At 44.3% G+C, this 22,743-nt stretch overlaps 1 protein-coding gene across 2 annotated transcripts in view; it reads left to right on the top strand.

The window, feature by feature from the left end:
* The window catches only part of VPS13A (vacuolar protein sorting 13 homolog A), a 1,844,906-nt gene that overhangs the window by 698,167 nt on the left and 1,123,996 nt on the right, over nucleotides 1–22,743 (top strand). For both annotated transcript variants that reach the window (XM_069230089.1, XM_069230094.1), the window contains exon 35: nucleotides 6,786–6,936. In XM_069230089.1, the coding sequence (XP_069086190.1) occupies nucleotides 6,786–6,936 (151 nt within the window). The remainder of the gene's footprint in view (nucleotides 1–6,785; nucleotides 6,937–22,743) is intronic.

Genomic DNA, 22,743 nt, shown 5'->3' with positions numbered 1-22,743 from the left:
GGCGGGCATCTCCACTAGCTGGGATGTCCTGCAGTGCTGTAACAACAGGCATGAGCCTTTGAGGCCTACCGCCAGGTGTTAGTTCTTGCAGTGGGAGGTGAGAAGCACCTCCACCTGCTGCAGGCTTTGTTCCTGGCCACAGAGTTGCAAAGGCACTCACCCCATGTGGCCATAAACTCATCTGGTTGTGGCAGGCTGGCAGAACCAGGTCAGCCTAGCACAAGGAGTCGGACTGGTATTCAGGGGGCATCTCTAAGATGCCCTCTGGGTGTATTTTACAATAAATCCCACACTGGCATCAGTGTTTTTATAGTGCTGAGAAGTTTGATACCAAACTTCCCAGATTTCAGTGTAGCCATTATGGGACTGTGGAGTTCATGTTTGACAAACTCCTAGACCATATACTCTTTATGGCTACCCTGCACTTACAATGTTGAAGGTTTGGCTTAGACACTGTAGGGCAGTGGTTCCCAACCTGTGGTCCGGGGACCCCTGGGGGTCCGCGGCTGCTTACAAAATTAAATAATATTAATTGATTAGGTCCCCAGCTTTCAGTAATGGCTCAGTGGGGGGTCCCCAGATTCCAATAAAGAGTCAGTCGGGGTCCCTGGGCTCCAGTAATGATAAAGTGGGGGTCCACAGACATCAAAAGGTTGGGAACCACTGCTGTAGGGGCATAGCGCTCATGCAACTATGCCCTCACCTGTGGTATAGTGCACCCTGCCTTAGGGCTTTAAGGCCTGCTAGAAGGGTGACTTACCTATGTAGCAGGCAGTGTGATGTGGGCATGGCACCCTGAGAGGAGTGCCATGTCGACTTAGTCAATTTCTCCCCACCAGCACACACAAGCTGTGAGGCAGTGTGCATGTGCTGAGTGAGGGGTTCTCAGGGTGGCATAATACAGGCTGCAGCCCCTAGAAACTTTTCCTGGCCAAAGGGCCCTTGGTACCAGGGGTACCATTTACAAGGGACTTATCTGTGTGCCAGGGTGTGCCAATTGTGGGAACAAAGGTACAGTTTAGGGAAAGAGCACTCGTGCTGGGGCCTTGTTAGCAGGGTCCCAGCACACTTTCAATCATAACTGGCAGCAGCAAAAGGCAAAACGTTAAGGTGTAATCATGCCAAGGGAGGCATTTCTCTACACAAAGGCAAACATACATAGGACTTATGCTCTAATTTGTGGTAGTGTGGGTGATCAGTTAGGCATATCTGAGGATAGTGCTAAACATTTGTTGTACTCACAGAGGCAATAAATGGGACACACACTCAAAGAATAAATCTGAGACCAATTTAGAAGACTAACATTTCATTTTATATATGTTTAAAACCTAAGAACTTCGTAATCGGGTCATTAGATTTACAAGCATAAATATTTAGCAGTTTCAAAAATCAACACAGTGCAGTTTTTCAGTTCAGCAGTGTTAACCTATGAGAGGGAAAACAAGAATGCATTTTTGCAGGTAAGTACACGACTTACAGATTAATTCTTTGGGATTTTAGGTCAACATCAGACAAGGTTCAAATCTGTCCCTAGTCCACCTATAGCTGCACAGGGCTGGCTGGGTGTAGAGTGCAAACAGAGCATCGTTAACCAGTGAAGACTGGGGGTAACCGAAGATGCACTGCTCACAGGTGTCAGGTCAATCTCCTGGGGTTGAGGTAAGTACGGGGGGCACAAGGCAGCACCAAACTTACACCCTCAGCAGCACAGGAGCGGCCAGGTGCAGGGTGCCAACACAGCGTCAGGCGTACAGTGCTGGTCAGAGGGGCAGATCAGTTTTGGAAAGGCTGCAGGCTCGGGCCAGGAGGCTGAACGGGGAAAACCCACATCTGCCCAGGTATATTCTGATTCGAGGTTGCGTAGGGACACAGATGGTCCAGCTCCCCTAAGCCCAGGGGCTCCAAGTGCAGGCGTGGCCTTTGGCATCGATAACAGCTTACCGGGCAGGTCGCAATCAGGGGGAGTCCTTGGTTTGAGGCTGCAGGCTCTGATGCAGAGTCTGGCAGACTACATCCCACGGTGGAGTCAGACTCAGAATCGCTGGGGAGCTTTCACAGAAGCTGTGAGCCACTTGGACTTCGGCCACGGGCATCTGGTGCAGAGGTGGGTCCGAAGGCCATTTCTCAGTTCCTCATGGCAGAGTTCTTTTTCTTTTAAAGTTGGTTTCTTCTTGAACAGGTTCGCTGTTCTCAGGAGATCTTGATCTTTGTCGAAGGCAAGCAGTCCTTCCAAAGCTTTGGAGGTCACTGGGCTGCGGGACAAGTGATCTTTTGGCGCAGGATCATCGAAGGATGCAGACAGACAGGTATTGCTGTGGCCAAATCAGTTGCTGTCTACAGTCTTCACTGCGGGTGCAACTCTGTAGTATTCTTCTCTTTAGATCGTCAGGAATCTGAACTCTAGGGTTGAGGATGTCACCTAAATACTGAATTTAGTGGTGTTATGGGAAGCGCTGGGTGGTAGCCAATGGACTCACCACCTTCAGGGTGTCTATACCCGTCTTATGGCCACTTCTGCTGGGAAGTGGGCATAACCCTAACCCTAGTGACCTAATTCCTTCCAAACAAGATGGAGGAATTTCAAAAGTAGTGTCCACTTCAGCTCGTCCATCTTAGTGGGCATTCCTCCTAATGTAACTAATTTTCCCACCTGTGCTACCGCCAGTAGTGCGGTCAGGACACGGGGTTGGTCATCACCATCTGGAGAGACCTAGGTCACATTACAAAGGTGACAAGGCCTTTGAAGCTTCCCGCCCTGGAATGTCCATCCTGCCTGGGAGAGGAGGTAACCCCTCTGCCCAGTGCAGGCTTTTGTCACTAGGCCTTGAGAGCACTGGCTTTTGCCAAGGGGTCCAGAAATGCATCTGTGGTGGCTTAAATGGTCAGGACTAGTCAGTCAACACACTAATAGCTTGTAGGGTTTCACCGGCACCTCTTAGGTGCCCTCTGGGTGCATTTCCTAACAAAGCCATCACTGGGTTCAGTGAGGGTTTATTTTTCTGAGATGTTTGATACCAAGCATCCCAGGATTCAGGGAGCCATCATGTAGCTAGGGAACTCGTATTGACTAGTGTCCAGCACATGTTTTTAAAATGGCTTCCCTGTATACTTACTATGTTTGAGAATCGACAGCGACATAGCAGGGGCATATCTGCTCAAGCAGCTATGCTCTCACATGTAATATAATGCACCCTGCCCTAGGGCTGTAAGGCCTGCTAGAGAAGTGACTTACATATATTGCATGCCACATTTAGAGGAGATGGCACACAGGCTGTGTGCCATGTTGTGTTTTCAATTTTGGAAGCACCTTGTCACACAGCCTGCAGTGTCAGTCTGCATATGGTTGGTGCTGGGTCCCTTAGAGAGGCACAAGTTGTGCTGCAGTTCTGTGGGGCACTTTTCAGTACCAGGACGTACCATTAATGTTAATTTTTCTTTATTTTGTAAACATTTAGCACATTCTTGTTCTGTGCTCTGCTCAAGGTTGTCTCCCATATTTTGCCGGCACAAAGTGGAACACCACATTCTCTATATCACGGAAACATGCATGTTTTACATTGACACAGTTTTCCTAGAACATTAGTTGTTCTAATACAAAACATCTCTGTCCCCCTATACGTTTGAGGGAGAGTTCCAGCCAGAAGTTTACCACTGCATGCTATTGCTTCAATGCAGCTGTTTCCGAGTCTTGACTTCTTTCTCAGCTTACATGAGTGAAGACTTTCAGTAGACTAACAGCCTTCTTCGCTACTACCAAATCCAGGTATGTGGGACGGTGTCTTCCTAGGGATTCTGAAGGGCTGATTAGGGCTAACACTGCTGTGTTCTAATGTAGTACTTTAATGGTGTAGGTATGAATTCCAACACCAAGCATTCTGACACTGTGGTGGGACTTTTCTTATGTTTCACTTTTTTTGTCACTACATTAGGATTATACAACATAATAACAATCCTTGCAGTACATGCCATTTTATCTAGAACCCAATTGATTCAATAAAGTATATTGAACCAATCTTTGCTTCTGTTTGTCTTCTCATGTGTGAGACGAATGTAACTGGGAGAAAAGGATGAGATGTTTTACACTATGATTTCCCCTGAGAAGTAGAATGTCATGTGCACGGCTGCCACAAATCACATCCACTTTCAGGTACTGGTGAAGTACTGCTAGCTGACCAAAAGAGTTAGGTCGACAGTTGTCACAAAGTGTGGAATTGGACTAAGTCCCCCATTACCTAGTGGTGCTGCTACCCAAATCCAGCAGTCTCATTGGTATAATGAGAGCCAACACGTTAAGCCTTGATTAGATCTGTTCGCCTCCTCAGAGAACTCACAATGTCAGCAGTACTGTGCGTTGGAGTTTCCAAGGCGGCAGTCACTGAACGACGATTTTCGTCATGAGTGGAACTCAGGCCACTGGTATGCCTTTCCACCTCTACCACTTCTGCTCAAAGTTCTCAAGAAGATCAAGAACAACTGGGCCCAAGTAATCCCAATGGCTTCTGACTGGGCATGAAGAGTCTGGTATCCCGAGCTATTGAGCATGGCCATCACACCTCTGATCAGGCTGCTTCATCGAAGAATCGTCTGTTGCAGAAGCGGGGGGGGTTCCAATTGAACCTGTCCAGTCTTCCCCTTCTTACATGGAGAATGAGTGGGCACAGTTGACAGTTTTTGAGCTTCCACCCGAAGTCTGTAATGTAATCTAGGCAGCCAGGCATCCCTCCACCAAAATGGTATATGCCTGTCATTGGAAGAAGTTTGTGGCATAGTGCACAGACAAGTCTGTTGACCTCCTTTCTGCCCCTCTATCCGAGGCCCTGTTTTTCCTTTCTTTGGCCAAGTGGAGCTCTGCTTTGGGCACTGTCAAAGGTGGTCTGTCTACTATTTCTGCTTTTTTATGGTTGCCTGATCAACCCTCCTTGTTTGTCTCCCATTGTAAATAGGTTCCTTAAAAACCTTATTCATATATTTCTTACTTCCCCATTCATTATGCTCCAGTGGGATTTGAATTTGGTTCTGTCATTCCTGATGTGCGCTTCTTTCAAAGGTCTCCACAGTTGTCCTCTCATGCTTCTCACTTTGAAAACAGCCTTCTTTGTGCCCATTACATCTGGCCACAGCGTGAGTGAGCTGCAGACATTGTCATCTAAGCCACCCTAACTTTCCATCTAACCTGACAAAGTGGTTATTTGCACCTTGGTCTCTTTTCTGCAGAACGTCGTTACGCTCATCCACGTAGTCCAATCTGTCTCCTTGCCTACTTTTTTACATACTCCCACACCCTTCTAAGGAAGAGGAGAGACTCCAGTACCTGGACAGAGAAAGAGCATTCTACCTTGCTTCTACCAAACAGTCCTGGGTGGATGATCAACTCTTTGTTGATTATGTGGGTGCAAAGAAAGGTCGTGCAGTGCCGAAGAGAACCATGTCCAGATGGATCGTACTCTGCATTAAAATGTGCTACACACTGGCTTAGAAGCAACCCCAGGAGGGTTTGCGTGCTCATTCTACCAGAGGCGACCACTGCATTAGCATGCAAAGTTCCAATGCCTGACATCTCTCAAGCGGCAATGTGGGCATCTCTGCACATGTTTACCAAACCCTATTGCCTGGACAGTCAGGTCTGTAGGGGAGAGGCAGATTGCCCGTTCAGTCCTGCAGTCCTTTCTAGTATGATTTTAGTTCGCAGACCCACTTTCGGGGATAGTATTTCTTGGGTATCTATTCTCAGGTAAGAAATCTGAAACGTAAGTCATGACCCTGGGGTATTGTGTTCCCAGGGCCTTTGAAAGGCTTGGAAAGGGGCCCCTCTCCCCATACAAATTACTTTTAGCCCTAGGTAATGGGTTTCGTGTGGCTGCATATGGCTTAGGGAAGAGGGCCAAGTGCACTCTCCCCATTCTAATTAAATTGTGCCCCAAACTATATATACCCGGGGCTGTAAATGACTGTGGTAGGTGGGCCCTGTGCTCCCCCCTTCATTAATTAAAGATTGCACTCCGGCCTGCCATTTTGTCTTTTTTTTTTTTTTTTCAAGAGATCCCATGCAAGACCCACAGGATCGCGACAAAATTTGGCAATCTTGTTTATTTATTTTTTTGTCTTCTTCAGTTTTGGCCTGCGGTGGGTGTTTCAGTTGGATGCCCCTGCCACAGGGCTTTGTGGGACAGGGTATCCCTATCCAGCCCCCTTATTTCATTTCTTTCTTTCTTTTTTAAATTCAGGACAGAGGGCTATGTCCCTGATTCCTGTATTGGCTGCCAGCCACATTGTTCTCATGTAGCTGGCAGGCAATCAATTTCTGTAGGAGTCTGATTCTCAGACGCTGTATTTTTAAATTGGTGCTCCCGCGAGAATCTTGCGAGTGGCTCTTAGACCCAGCAGTTATTTTTAAACCTTGGTTTCCCAAAAACTACTAAAAGGGATTTGCACCGAATCACAAAAACCATGCTGTCTGGACCAAGATCTAAGTTCCTGCCAAATTTGGTGTAAGATCCATTCAACAGTATTTGTGGTAGTGCTGTCTAAAAAAGTTAATGGAAAATGCATGGGGATTTGCATATATATAATTTTCCCTTTTTTTTGCATCAGCTTGTCTACTTTGCAAAAGAGGAGTACTTCTCTCTCTCTGGTGGGATGGATGATATACTATGTAACTTAATGTATTTAATAATATGTTATCTACTTCAAAACGATCACTGTTATATCTTATTGTTTTTTCTGTTTATATAAATGTAACAAACACAATCTGTAATTGACCTTTGATCTTTGTTTAATTTTCTCAGCTTATCCTCAGTCAAGAGGACCTGACAACTATCTTAAGGACTTTGAATGAGAATTTAGGAGACACCGGCGACCCCACTCCTACTTGTGCACCAGAGCAGAAGGATACAGGAGGGCCCAGTAATGATGCAAACAGTACTTCCCCATCTGGAGGTATATTTTAACTTTAGATGCCACCCTCCTGTCAAAAATCTACAGGTGATGTGGATTGTTCTTCCTGCGCATTCTTTATTTTACACTGTATTTTCAGATGCCGGTGTAATTGTTCAAAATTTTCACCGTACCCATTCGAGGACTAGAACTGACTTGATTCATGGAGGCCATGTAGGCACCATCATCCGAATGGCTATGCACAACTCCAAAAGGTTCACCCATGCTTCTGCTGTTGCATACTGTTTTTTCCACAAGCTGAGATGCTTGCATAAAGATCACCCTAGCAGTTATAGCAATTCCTATATAGCAATTTTTGGGGGAGAGAAAACTCTCCATAAAATCTCATGGTTCCAGACCCATTACTTAATAGCCTGATGTTGGTGTTGAATATCATCAACGAATAATTAGTTGCCCTGGGTCTGACCATGATGCAGCATAGACCACTTTTTCACCAAATGCACACAAAGGTAATTTTTGAGGAGGCAAATGTTTTTTGTTGACTTACTTAATCATTTTTGTTCATAGTAGTGGGGCCAATTTCACTCTACAAGGGCAGTCACCCAGCTGCCATACACCTTCCGGCAATGCTGGAAGAAAGCATTGGCCCCACTCAGAGTTCTCTGCCAAGAAACACTAGAAAAAAGTATGATTGATTGATAAAGGAAGTGTTCGTGTTGCTGTAGGCATAGTCTTCTTCAGCGGCTCAATGACTCCAGAAAAGGAGCAATCCCTTTGGCTTGCGAGACACTCTTCCTCTTCTTCAGAAGAATACATTCTGGTATTGTAAACACATCAATATAATTGCAATCCAGAAGAAGTAGAGCCTTTCTATTGACCTATTATAGAGATACTTAAAGACAAGCCCCTTCCCAAACATTTATTCTCTGCTACTCTTTCATTGAATGGAACTGGTGGTGCAAAGTTGACAGACATCCCAACTGTGCCTTGGCCCAGATTGTTACCGGACTCCACCTTGTTGCAATGTTAGCACCATTGCATAGCACAGCTGCGTAAAAGCTGGCTGACATCACAACTCTTCTGTGCACCTAATTAGGCTCTAGTGCTGTGTAGACTTTTTGTCCTTGCCAAGCCACCTACAAATGTAATCCAAGTTGCAACATTTACTAGCATTTTTACTAAGTGTCAAAGCTACAAGATGTATTTTCGCTGTAAAGAAACCTTCAGAAAAAAGTGCCTCCTAGTGAACCCTTGCAAAGGTTTGAGGGTATTAATTGCTCACACGGCTCTCATTTCCTAACAAACGTGAAGGAAATGACTTTGATGCAAGCAGCCATCGACACTGCCACAATTGAACACCGATGCAGGGCGATTTTAGAGGGCGCAATTCAGAGTGCTAGAGATTTTGATATGTTTTCAGAAGTGTCCTTCCAATTGCCATGAAATTCATGATTCTGCTGTGTTTTACTGTGGCACTGATAGAAACAGTATTTTCTTTGGACATCGAGGTGCCTTTCCTGGAGACCAAAATAATAACTTTGAACGATAATATAGCTGTTGCTCCTCCATAATTTGACACTTGCTATGTACAGTAGCTCTTAGGGAAAACCCTTTAAACGTAGTATGCGAGGTAGGAATTCTGCAAGAAGTGCCTATCGCACTCCATGGAATGATTGTTTACTGAAGGTGCATCTCACAATCGAACATTTAAACTCCTTAGAAGGGCATCATCTCCATTTTCTGACAGAGTGTTTACAGAGCTAGATATTCTATCAATACAATTCTTGATGTTGATCATCTTGCCCTAAAGAGAATCATATGGTTCTTGTTTACTGGAGCATTATAATTGCACTTTGCAGGTGTATGTCGGTATGCTGGCAGCAACAGGCATGTACTTTCCAGACCACAAGCATCAGATAGATAGTTTTCCTTAGCAAAGACATCTCAAAGGTAGAGGTTCGCAAAGCACCCATGTTTATTCTTTTAAACTGTTGAGAAGATTTACAGAAATATCTGATGGATACCTCTGCCTGCTGATTTCTCACCTTTTGATTCCTTACTTTTTAAGTATCTAGTGCACCAGCTTGACTTGGAATATTTTGAAAGCTCTCTCACGCCGATAGGGGCCCCCCCGCTCCCTTACACTTCTGCATTTCGCACTCTATGACATCACTGGAGCTATAAAACAAAACCATCAGTGTACCTGTGTCTGTTCCATTTTTTCCGTGCATTAGACGTGTAGCATTTTTTCATACTCTCCATAAGAGATTGTTGGTTTTCAATGTTTTCTTCGTTAGAAATCCACTAGGTGCAGTTTTTCTCCTAATGTTGCCACCAAGAAAGTCTGGTTTCAAGGCTTCCAAAGACTATGACGGTCTATTACTGTCCCGCATGATGACATTTGTCTTTAGTGCTTAGGATCAGACCATGATGTCGCCTGCTCCAGCTGTCAAGCAAATCTGAAGGCCTGGAATGAGCGCGAAGCCAAAATGTTTATTGCCAGAGAAGAGAAGAGAAGAGAAGAGAGGTCATTGTAAATCTTTGCTAAGATCCAGATCACCACATCCTTATTCTTTGAAGTCAGCCAAAAAGAAGCATAAGCAGAAGCGACATCCGAGTATTGCCATCAATCATCAAAACATATGTCACCAAAGTCACTGTCTCTGCAAAGTGACTCAGAGGAAAAGTGGCAGGAAATCATGCCGGCTTCATCTCAGGCACCACAGCCAATGTCTCCTTTGATGCTGGCACCTCTTTTGACTCCAGGACCTGTGGTGCCAGACATGACAACGTCTTCAGATCCAGTTTCTTGACTCCAGCAGGGACAGGTGTACCTAGTCTTTCCAGCTCTGGGTACTCAGCCCAGTCAGTACCTGATTGCTGTGTTAAGTATTTTTAATAGGACGATGGTGCACCTGTGGGCCCCAGGGGTCCAATAGCTTACACCCTGGGCTGCTTCTCAGCACCTTACCAGCAGGCACCCTTTATGCCATTCATGCCCTGATACAGTGGCCAACTCGGTTCAGGCGCTGATGGAGGTTGCCCGGAAGATGACACCATGTCTGTTAAAGATTTTTTCCTAAGATGTTACACTGGCACTGCAATCGACGGTTACATGTGCATCGACATCTCATACTTCAACTTCAGTGCCATTATTGACATCTGCACCGCTGTTACCAATGTCACTTACGCCAGCGCTGATGACATTGGCACCTCAATCTTTTTCTGTGCTGCTTCCTCCTAATCCTTTCTCTTTGGTACTGAAACACAGGTCCAGGAGAGAAGCTGAAAGACTGGTTGAAGAAGAGAAGCTTTTTGGGGAAAACGGTACCCAAGATAAAGAAGGAAATGCTTATGAACACCCTTCAGTGGATTCAGACTTAGATAGATTAAAAAATTGTAGTGGTTTGGATTTAATCTCTGGAAGTCACAACAAATAATTTGATCATCAGTTAAGCTGTGTAAATGTTGTTTATTCCACTCCCTGCTATAGAGATAAAATCTAGTATTTTTACTGAGGTGTTCTACCCTTCTTTACAGTCTTCTGAGTCTTTATACCCTTTCAGTGAGGCTTTGACAGAACCGATTTTGGATATTTGACGAAAACAATAGCAACAGCTATTTCAAGATCAATAGCCACGCGCTATAAACCACCTCCTGGTGATCCTCTCTTCTTATCACATCATGCACCAGAAATGTTTGTTGTCCAACAAAGCATCATGCTCTTAGAAGCTGACCCCAGGTTCATTTTCCACTTTGCCTGCAGCGAGTACAAGGAAATGGAGCAGTCAGCTAAAAAAAATTATCTTCTGGAAGCTTTACTCCTAAGTCTACCAGGGTTACCTGCTTACTGGTTAGATACATTCATGGCTGCAGGAAAGTGCCCCTTTTGGACATGGTCACCCCCACATTTTGCTCACTGGTACTGAGGTTTTTTGACTGAGATGCACTGGGGACCAGTGCCAAACAGGTCCCCAGTGTCATTGCTCTTTCCCTAAAACAAGGTAAAATGTGTACAGTTGACACATAGCCCTGTACCTCTGTAGGTCCATAGCAAATGGTACCCCTGATACCTAGGGCATGGGCACGAGAGAGGCTCCCTAAGTGCTGCAGCCTCAGGGACCCCTAAACAAGTTACATACAGCTTCCATTGTAGACTGGGTGTCCTGGTGCAAGTCAGGCGAAAACACGACATGGCACACCCATTGTGTGAAATTCAGTGCTGACAGGAGAAATCCACTTGTTTGCATCCAGGAGCACTTAAATTTAGACTCACTTAGTCTTTATCAGATGTAAAGAAATGTTCTTGAAATGATTTCTAGTATGGCATATTCAAAAGTTTATTCAGTTTAGTTACAAGTGGTTGCCTCATATACAAAAGTCCTATATTCCAAAATTATTGTTGTGCAAATACAAATGAACCAACTGCATTCAAGTACATATCCAACATCGTCACTCCCTTGTTTTCCAATGCATTTCAGGTTAACAACCCTTCATCAGGGTAAATGAAAAGGTATTTGCCAATGAGAACTAAGCTAATTCCCTTACAGAACACTACCAGATCACCCCTGGTGTAAAACCATGCAAAGGTATATGCGTATACCACAAGTTTTTCACATGTTTGCGTGCCATTCATGTTGTCTGTGCACGAGTCTGTGTCAATAAAGTGAAACGTGTGATGCTTTTAACTTAAAAAAAAAAAAAACACAATAGTAGCCGCATTTGCAAAGTGAACGGAAAACATTGCAAGCCATAAATTGACTCCAGTTGCTGAACGAGATGCGTGTGCCATTCACAGTAAAGTGGGTCAAGTTCAACCAAGCATGGAACAGTGTTCCGTGGTATAAAACTGCCCTTGTTGTAACTCATAGTGCTCATTAAAGAGTGCTGATATTTGAAGATTGCGTGCTTCTGGCCGCCATGAAAGCCCCACATACCACTGTGGTTCGTAACACTTACATAGTGACTGATGGACTCATGCCGTGTCTGGAGGATGGAAACGGATGCTTTTTCCCTGCCATCAGTAGTATAACTGCATGCATGTTCTCGTAGTAGTCCTGGCCCCTTGATAAACTTCTATAAAAAAAAAAGTTTGTTGTCCAGAGATTTTCATTTTTTGATTTGTGTTTCTGTGTCATTATTGAAGTAATTTACCTTCCGTAGACACTTCTAATCCGGGCCGATTTTTTTATCTTTTTTTTTTGGATGACATTTTTAACAATGGCGGGTGTGTTGCAGTGATCAAGTCAAATTTAAGCAACCATGAGACCTATATACTTCAATTTGGTGTAAAAACAGAGTTTTCGTGGGTCAAGTCTTCTAACGACAGAAAATAACTCCTCAGAACAACCCTTTTGCTATGTCCAAAACGATGGCTCTAGAAAGTCTTTTATCCATCATATTTGTAACTTATTTTAATATTGTTTTTCTTTCAGGTTTTCCATTGATTCAGATTCATAAACATGAGCGAAGCATGTGGTAGCAGAGGACCTTTACCTCCTGACAGAGTGTTGTTACTTGCAAAATCTGAGGACTTATTCACCAAATCAAAACTTGTCATGTTAAGAACGAATCTGAAAGAAAAGCTAACATCAACTGGACAGAAGAGAGTTGGAGACCCTGCAGAAATACGACAAGACGAAGTTCAAAAATATTAAAACTGAGACGTGAAGAGGATCAGATATCTTATCATTGTAAAAACAAGTGCTACAAGTCTTATACAATGAAAAAAAGCCTGGAAATTTTTTTTCAAAAAATAGCAGAAACCAAAGAACTGCAACAAGAATCTGATTCTTTTGCATAAGCGATGACAACCAAACCCAGTGCCCATCTACATAGAAGATCGGTGGCTACCACTCGTCCACCTCCAACAACTGATCAGAAAGCAGAGGCTCTTCAATGTGTGTTATCTGTGGTTTAGCCAAGACAAGGACGAAAGAGAGTGACGAAAGAACAAAGTACAGAGTATGTGAGTCTCAAAGGGAAAACGTGTTCAGTGGCATGTGTGGCTGTAGATATACATGCTCTGCATACTTCTACCATCTAGTGTTCCGTCCAGATGAGTGCAAGTTGTTTTTCTTTGAAAAAAGCTGTTGGAGTCACGAGGTAAAGTGACCCCTCCTCTCTGTGATAGTGCGCATGGGCATCGACTTCATTGTTAGATTGTTTTCTTTCCACCATCTGGTTCCTACGTGTTCTTCAGTGCTCCGATTCGAAATCGTTTGGGCTCCCCTCAGAATATTGTTCGTTTCCATATTCGTTGATATTGTTTTCGTTCGTGTTCTACCAATGTACTTTGAGAACAGAAGAAAACTCTATTTCGACGGTTTGACAAATTTCAATCACAGTTTTCAGACCTTGCCCATTCGGGCTTCGTCATCTTATTTCACATCTATTGATACAGACAAACAGTGCGCTGCTGATGGAATGAACACCATTTCAATTTTGTCCCCGTTGCCACGCTAAGTACCTGCATGCAAACCTCAATTCGGTTTGTAACCTCTGCCTTTCTCCGGATCACGATGAGGAGAGTTGTGACCCCTGTCGATCGTTTCAATAAAAAAAAAAACGCTGACGGATCTTCGAGCGCAGAAAAGAAATGCAACGCAAGGAATTAAAGGATACGACAGACATCTTCAGTCTCAAAGACATCCAGGCCACAGGAAGAGCTGCACGAGGCTTCGGCAGCTGAGGAAGAGGCCTTTTCCAACTCAGAGACCGAGTCGGACTCCAAAGCAGAGATGGGAGTGGACACGCAGGATGTTCCACTGGGTACAAAGGCCCCTACCATGTCCATCAAAAGACATTCGACATCCACCGAACATACAGCTTCTGAGCCGCCACTACCGATAGGCCATGGCAGATACTGAACAATTGCTAAGGGTGCCCCACCTTCGGGCTTGGCACCGAAAGCTAACCTGAAAACCCCCCACCACCCACCAGGCCCAAATGATTTTGTGACTGACTCCAACATCTGGGCATTCAACTCCAGCATCAAAACAAATTGTTTCTGAACCAGAGCCTATACTGCAGACTATGGTGGAGAAACTCGATCAAAAGCAAAAGACTCTTCATATTCAACTGAATATGAGTCGGATCATTGCTAAATCTATGAAGCAGACATCCACAAAACTAAATTTCAGATCTTCAGTAGAGGAGATTACTGTACCACCACTGCACAAAAAGAAAAGAAAGGACATTGCCACCAGTCCTATTTCCCCTGTTACACGACCCTCTCCTCCACCGACCTCCGCACACCACACTCTTCAACTAAAGGGGATACTGTAGAGACAACTCCACATGGTTCTCCACAAACTTACATGGGGAAACAAGGGTGTGATGAGGATGATCAACAACTAGTAAATACTTGGGATGCCTATGATGTTGACCCACCAGGCAACACTGACTCTGATGTATATCTGGCTAAGCCTTCTCCAACAGATGACACAACATCCTTTAATGAGTTGGTAGCTAGGGAGGCTGCATATCACTAGGTCCCATTACACATGGACCCCTAGTAGTTAGAACACCACCCAGGTATGGATAACGACTTTGCTGACCTGCTCAACATGATGCGGCAACAAGTCCATGAATGGGAACTCCACCCTCAAGTCCTCCAACCATACTTCCAACTGTGGGGATTTTGCAACTGTAAACAACGCAAAATGCCCAAACTTTGGCTCCAGGCTCCCACACCCACAATCCAAGGGCAATGCTCTATGGATGACCTGGTCAGGTATATTTGCCTATGCTTTTCCACCTCTCCCTCTTATTCCCTTTGTGGTGAGGAAGCTCAAGCCGACCTCTCTCACTCTCATTCTAGTAGCTCCCACTTAGGCAGTCAGCCGTGAGTCACAACCTTACTCGAACTGTTAGTAGTTCTTCATGATAAGCTTCCCCTACATCTTGACCTTCTCACTAAGATCCATGGAGAAACCAGGCACCCAAGTCCAAAGATCTCAATCTTGCGATTTAGTTCCTGAAGTCAGGGAGTTTGAATATTTAAAGAAGCATGTAAGCCTACAACAAGAGAATGCTATGCTGCCAAATAAAAGAGATTTGTTTTCTATTGCCAGAATAAACATATTGACCCTTTCAGTGCAACTATTCAAAATATTGTTTGCTATTTTCTTACACTTGTGGGTTAGCGTACACATCAATAAGACTACACCTTGCATCAATAGCCGCATATCTACAAATTAGGCTACACTTATCACTGTTCAGGATCCCTGGGATAAGGCATTTATTGAAGGCCTTAAAAGAATAATTCCGCCTACAGTGCCTCTGGCACCAATATGGAACCTTAATATTGTGCTTACTAGACTAATGGGACAAATGTTACATAACTGTCCAATTCAGTTCCTTACATGGCAGGTAGCATTTCTAGTAGCAGTCACTTCACCAAGATGTGTAAGTGAGCTTCAGGCATTAATGTTAGAGGATCCCTTCTTCCAAATTCATGAAGATAGGGTAGTCCTTCGTACCAATCCTAAATTTCTCCCAAAGGTTGTCTGTAATTTTCACCTAAATTGATTGGTTGAATTACCTTTTTTCTTTCCACAACCTGAATCATTTGCAGAAAGAGCTCTACACAATTGAATGTTAATAAGGCATTAATGTATTATGTTGATAGAACTAAGGAGTTTTGCACAGCCAAACAACTTTATTGCTTTCTCGCCTCCACACACGGCGAAGGCTATATCTAAATCAGATGTCTCAAGATGGACCATTAAGTGTACCAGACCTGTTATGCTAAAGCCAAGATAACTTTACCTACACGTCCTAGAGCACACACAACTCGTAAAGTAGGTGCATCTAAGGCATTCTAGGGTAATATACGAATTGGTGAAATTTATAAAGCAGCCACTTGGTCAAATCCACACACTTTCCCTAAACAATATTGTGTGGATGTACTAGCACGACAACAGGCAAATGTTGGACAGGCAGTACTTCGTACTCTTTTTCAAACAACTGGAATACCCACAGGTTAGCCACCACTTTCCGGACGGCACTGCTTTACAGTCTATGCAGAGCATGTGTATCTACAGCCACACATGCCACAAAACTGATTGTTACTTACCCTGTAAGCATCTGTTCATGGCATGTATTTCTGTAGATTCACATGCGCCCACCCTCCTCTCTGGACACCCTTGGCCGTTGCAGTACTTTATTATACCTTATTTGCATAGATATCTTTTCTAGACCCTCTACACACACTCCATTCTCCCCCGACTGCCAGAGCACAATCTAACAATGGAGTCAATGCCTTTGCACACTATCACAGAGAGGAGAGGTGTAGGAAAATGCCCTTGTTGGCATTGTTACACACCCCCACCCCCCAAGCACACTTTTTGTCTGATATTGATGCCAACTTTGATTGAGAGTGTACTTGGACCTTGCTAACCATGTCCCAGCACCTGTGTTCTTTCCTAAAATCTGTACCTTTCGTTTACACAATTGGTACAACCCTGTCACCCAGGTAAGTCCCTTGTAAAAGGTACCCATGGTACCAAGGGCCCTGTGACCAGAGAAGAGCCAGGAGCAGCATGTATTATGCAACCCTAGGGGACCGTTCACCAAGCACATACACACTGCCCTTGCAGCTTGTGTGTGTTGGTGGGTAGAAAAAGGCAAAGTCGACATGGCACCACTCTCAGGGTGCCATGCCCACACACCGAGGTCTGTGGCATAGGTAAGTCACCCCTCTAGCAGGTCTTACAGCCCTAAGGTAGGGTGCACTATACCACAGGTGAGGGCATAGCTGCATGAGCAATATGCCCCTACAGTGCTAAATCCATTCTTAGACATTGTATGTGCAGTGTAGCCATATTGAGTATATGGTCTCGGAGTTTGTCATCACAAACTCTACAGCTTCATAATGGCTTCGCTGAATACTGCGAAGTTTGGTATCAAACATCTCAGCACAATAAACCCACACTGATGCCAGTGTTGGATTTATTGAACAGTGCACCCAGATGGAATCTTGGAGATGCCCCCTGTATTTTACAGCCTGCCACTAAGAGACGAGTTTCTGGCCACATGGGGTCAGAGCCTTTGTGCTTTCTGTGGCTAGAAACAAAGCCTGCACTGGGTGGAGGCGCTTCACACCTCCCCCCTGCAGGAACTGTAACACCTGCGGTGAGCTTCAAAGGCTCAGGCCTCATGTTACAGTGCCCCAGGGCACCCCAGCTAGTGGAGTTGCCTGCACCCAGACAAAGCTCCACTTTTGGCGGCACGTCTGGTGGGAAAATTAGGGAAAGCAGGAAGGAGTGACCACCGCAGCTAAGACCACCTCTAAGGTGTGCAGAGCTGAGGTGACCCCATCCCTGCAAAATCCTTCATCTTAGTTTGGAGGACAGGGACCAATAGAGTAAAGTTTGTATCCCCCTTCCCAAAGGGAGTGGAATCAAGAAGTGTGTAGCCACCCTCAGGGTCTGTATCCATTGGCTGCTGCCCTCTGACCCCTGTAACACCCCTTAATCCAGGATTTAAGGGCTCCCCCGGACCCAAGTTGTGAGATTCCTGGCATACTCACAAGAAGCGAGAATGACTGCTAAGCTGAAGCCCCAGCAGAGAAGAGGGCAGACGACTACTGACTTGGCCCAAGCCCTACCGGCCTGTCTCCTGCTTCAAAGAACCTGCAAAAGAAAAGTGACGCATCACGCGGGTCCAGCGACCCCTGCCAAGCTCCAGAGGACTGATCTGCATCACATAGGACCAATAACTCCCCTGGACAGCAGCTCTGTTCAAGAGGAAACTACACCCAGGGACTCCAGAGCCTCCCAGGATGTTGGAGTGCTGACCACTCTGTACCCAATGCCTACGGCCCGTGTCCAGGTGGCCCAACTGGCTTGGGAGGATCCCCAGGCAATTCTGAGCAAGTGGCCACCCTGGTTTACCCTCTCCTGCCCCCCACGACGACACCTGCAGTGTGAATCCAAAGGACCCTCCCCGCCCCCAACCCCACCAGAGCGCAAAAGCTGTGGACCAAGATATCCGATGCCGAAACGTACACTGCATCCGCAGCCCCCAGGCCTTGGAAAACCCGACCTCCGGTGCAGCAACGTTAAGCAGACGGCCCTCCGACTTGTCCAGCCTGGGATTTGCCTGGACCTCGATTCCAGCATCTAAGTGACTTCTGGGGGCCCTCTCATAGGAAAGCATTGGGAGCCTGACGCTCTGTTTGCACCCTGGCACATGGCTGCCCCTGCGCCACTGAGGGTGTGAGTTTGGCGCCTACTTGTGGCCCCCTCGGTGCTCCTCTATACCCCCCAGGTCTGCCCTCCCAAGATGCGTGAACTTACCTGCCAGCAGATCTGAAACAGAGTACCCCCATTCTCTATAGGAGCCCATGTTAAACTTGCCTCAACTTTGACCTCTGCACCTGGCTGGCCCCTTGTTGCTGGGGGTGGGTGTCTGGGCCCCAACCAGTGGACTGCCTAACCCCCGGAGACTGGAACTGTAAGTGTGTACTTACCTGCAAAACCTACTAACTATCCCCTACCCCCCAGGAACTGTTCTGAAAATTGTAGTGTCAACTGTTTTTTTTTTTTTTTTTTTACTGTTTTTATTGAGTTTAGTAAACTGTGAATTTACAGTGCAGGTCATACAAGAGATAATAATCTTACAGTACCAAAAATGTTGTTGAGCTAAGACCAACTAGGAGCCAGTCACCTCCACTGTATTAAAGTAGCACATGCACCCTCCCAATCCACACAAGATCCACATGAAACCATACATTATATAGCTTGTGAACAACGGCAAGATGTCCATACCATAGTTGGCCGTTATCTGTTTGAGAGGCTCAATGTGTATGTCCCTACCCATCCTCCGTATCGTCTGCCGAGCTTGCATCCTCCACACCTGAGAACTGGTCCAGTAATGCTCCCCAAGCTGCCAAATCAGTGAGTGCCTTTTCATCGCTAGGCGTATATGTTGTTCCTCAGCCGCACCCCATTCCAATAAGTCATGTATCCAGTCGGGGAGTGTGTCAACTTTTAAAACAGATTATTGCCATGTATTCAAAAAGTGTACAACATGCCAATTCCAATCAAAGTGGTATTGATACATATGTGAAATATCTATTAATTTATGTACTTACCTGGAACTTGAATCTTGTGGTTCTAGAAATAAATTAAGAACATATATTTTTGCTAAATAAAAAACATTGGTCTGGACTTAAGTCATTGAGTGTGTTTTTCTTCTATTGTCTGTGTGTGTACAACAAGTGTTTTGCACTACCCTCTGATAAGCCTAATTCATCGACCACATTACCACAAAGGAGAGCATTAGTGTATTATATACTTTAGCCTCTGTTAAGCCTCTGGGGAACCCCTAGACTCTGTGCACTCTACATCTCATTTTGATATAGTGTGTACAGAGCCAGCCTCCTACAAGGGTTCACTTTACCTCGTGACTCCAACAGCTTCTTGGATGAAAAACAACTTGCACACATCCATACCACGAACAGATGCTTACAGGGTAAGTAACATAATCCTTTTATTAGCAGCTAGTTTCTTCCAAGATGAAGTTTTCAGCGAGTAGCTGATCTAAACAGCGAGGTGAATTCATTTGCAGTGGATTTGTATATCTACCAGAACTGTATGCGTGCATACATTCAAATATATGAATACACAGTGAGTTCCCAGTAGCAACGTAATCGCCAGTCTTCAGATAAGCTTGCATTATTTGAAAAAGCAAATTTACTTTTAAAGCCGCTCTTGATTGCTGGCAACAGGTTCACACTCCGGGCGATCAGAGAAATAATGGTCAACATTGATGAAACTGTATTAAACCATAATAATGAAATTCACATTTTTTCTGGTGAGAATGTACAGTGACAGAATTTGTTTTGTCAGTCTAACAAAAAGAATAAGCCACTTATGGTGTTCTCAGCCGATTTGACTCCTGAAGTTCTTGAGGCCAAAATAAGATCACAGGATGCAGTAAAATCATCAGGAACCATTTTAAGAAACATCCTGAAAGATTTCGATTTTGGACTTAAAGACAAATTTTGTGATGCCCCAGAGCTCTGCAAATCATGAGTCAACAAGAAAGCTTGATGTTGTCTTAACATTTTTCACCTCATTGTTTAAAATCAGCAAAGCTAAATTCTTACAAACTAAGATTCTTGAGTTCGGAACAGAGGCTGACAGCCTTTATGATGGCAATGAGGATATAAGCTAAGAAGTGAGAGACAATCCCATGAACCGACAGGCTTACGCTGTGCAAATATACTGTCTTTTCCAAATCATGTTTTTTTTTATTACATCACGACAAAAAGTAATCTCCGCTACTCTTGATGACTGCCCTTTTATTCTATGACAAGTGCAAAAGTAGAGAACTAATCACTTCAATGAATAGGATTGGTGTATCAACAAGTTATAATGCCATAGTGCGGAGCAGGAACTTGTTAGCAGCTCAGGCTGTAAAATCTTGTGAATCTGGCAGCACACCACTTCTAAGTCACTTTACCAGGAAAGGATTTACAATTGCTGCTCTTGTTAATTTTGATATTGAAGACCGCTCTTCTTTGTCTGGAACATCCAGCACACAACGTACTGCCATGGTGCATTTTCAAGACTATACTAATAAAGTATCTGCTGGAAACCAGCTTTGTCAGCTGTAGGCATAAACAAACAAAGCTGCATTCTTACATCCAAACTGCCTTGCCAATATGTGCAAAAACACTACAAGCCATTAATATGTCCCAGTGTACCAGAAAGTTTCAAAGTGGCTGAAGACATGGTTCTTCTTTCTGATGCAGTGGTGCACAGAGCTCATGTAACTGAATTTATCATATTGCTTATTCGATGCGGACTGAAGGATGAAGAAAAGTCAGTTCCTCCGTGGGCTGGAATTCATGCTGTGATCTCCCAGAATACTGCCACACTGAAGAACGTTGGGTTTTTACCAATAATAACATCTCGAGTCCCAAACAACGCAAAGGTTTACACAGTTCTAAAAAAGTTTTAAAATGTGCATGCTCAGCATAAAGACCAGCCTATCCTGCCAATTTTCTGCGATGAAGGTGTTTTCCGTATTGTAGCTGACATTTATATGAGGAACCCAGTGGAATTTTATGATCTTTATCCAATGATGGGCATTTTCCACATGGCAAAAGCTGTGTTGCGGTATTCAGGAAGTTGAGGATGGATGTGACAAAGAAGATGCACTTATTGAGGCTGAAGTCTTTGGAAGCAAAACTGTCCAGTCCATATTGAGCAGAACTCATTATGTTTGGTTGTTGCAAGGTATGCTCATCATATCTGAAGCTACAGAGACATTGCATTGGAGTGCTTTCTGGAACAAGAATGACAAATTAGGTTTTGCATATCTTATTTCAGAAATAAACAAGGCACAGGGTGCACTTCATTCAAAAGACATAATGCGAAGCCAGGCAATGTTAAATACACTCAGTTCAAACATCAGAAAACCAAGTTCGTAGAGTTTGTCAAAGAATATGAAGAAGAGTGTTTTGCACATGATAGGGCTAGTGAAAAACTTGATACATGCTGATCGGGAAGGTGATTGGGAGCTGCATGTGAAGACAGTGGAGTCACTGATTACTGTGTTTCGCAAATTCAATTGAATAAACTACCTGGCTTATGCGTCCTGGTACTTGGAATGAGCAAGGAAGCTAGAGGTGGAAAAACCGTACCTGTAGAAAAAAATCATCCACAGACATTTTGTGGTCAAAGACAGAGAGGGAAGGTTCAGTGCTGTGGCTCCAGATATAAAACTGGAACAGATGATCCAGAGGTCACAAAAAAGATCCAAGGGAATTGTTGGTCAGACACGTCAAAGTGAATATGTTGTTCACTGGCAGCTAGTTTACTATGAAGTCCTTTCTATTTGCAATGTTTTCAAAGAGATGACAAATTAAAAAATAATGGACCATTGTGAAACTGTTCCTCACCACGAACTTGTGGGAAGGAAAGGGGAACATTTTAATAAACATGTTGAGGCCCTTCTTCATTTCATGCAGGAGCAAGGAAACTCTTTTGAATTGACTGAGCCTGTGCGACTATAGAACTTCGTGACCAAGCACTATGTGGATAACGATATAAAGACATGTCTATTAGATTTCCTTGCATATGGATCGAAACTATATGCAGAACTGAAGCAGGAGAGATTTGTATTGAGAAAAGGCTGTTTGACATAATCACTAAAGCTAAACTTCCAAGCTTTAATTGCCATAGTAAGTTTCATCCAGCCAGCCAGGTTACAAAAAAACAACTTTTGTAAGCATATAGAGAGATGGATGTAGCAAAAGAAAAGGGTGAGTTTATCAGTGACATTCTGTTGCATGATATTCTTCCAATAAATGCATTACTTGATGAAGGTGCTACAACCAAACCATTTCACCTAAAGAATGTCAATTCGAAAGGGTGTCCTCTTGAAAAAGTTTTTTGTTGTTGACTATGTGATACAATTGCAAATGGTCAAAATGTAATCCATGCAAAACTTTGGATAGGTCGTTCAGACTGTTGTACTGATATCAAAGGCAGTGTGCACCTTGCAGGAACTGCGCATTGTCTTTGACAGTTATCCTGAAATGTTTGCCAAAGAATGTGAGAGAATCAGACAAGTGCCTACAAGTGGAACAATTGACCCTGCCTGCATCAAAAATTCAACACCTACACCTGTGCAACTTAATACATTTTGGCTGTCACCATCGAACAAGATGAAATTGGCGATGTTAACTTGCCAAAACATTGCTGATGCTTCAGTGAACACTGAATTTCCATTAATTGCAAGTGGAATGATCTTCAATGAGGAGGTGGTGTCTGCAGAGAGAGATTCAAAAGGGGCGGGCCATATAGTTCAAGACCTTAACATCAAATTGGA

This window comes from Pleurodeles waltl, chromosome 1_1, assembly GCF_031143425.1.
Source record: "Pleurodeles waltl isolate 20211129_DDA chromosome 1_1, aPleWal1.hap1.20221129, whole genome shotgun sequence".
Classification (NCBI taxonomy): domain Eukaryota; kingdom Metazoa; phylum Chordata; class Amphibia; order Caudata; family Salamandridae; genus Pleurodeles; species Pleurodeles waltl.
This window is presented reverse-complemented; position numbering and strand designations above follow the sequence as displayed.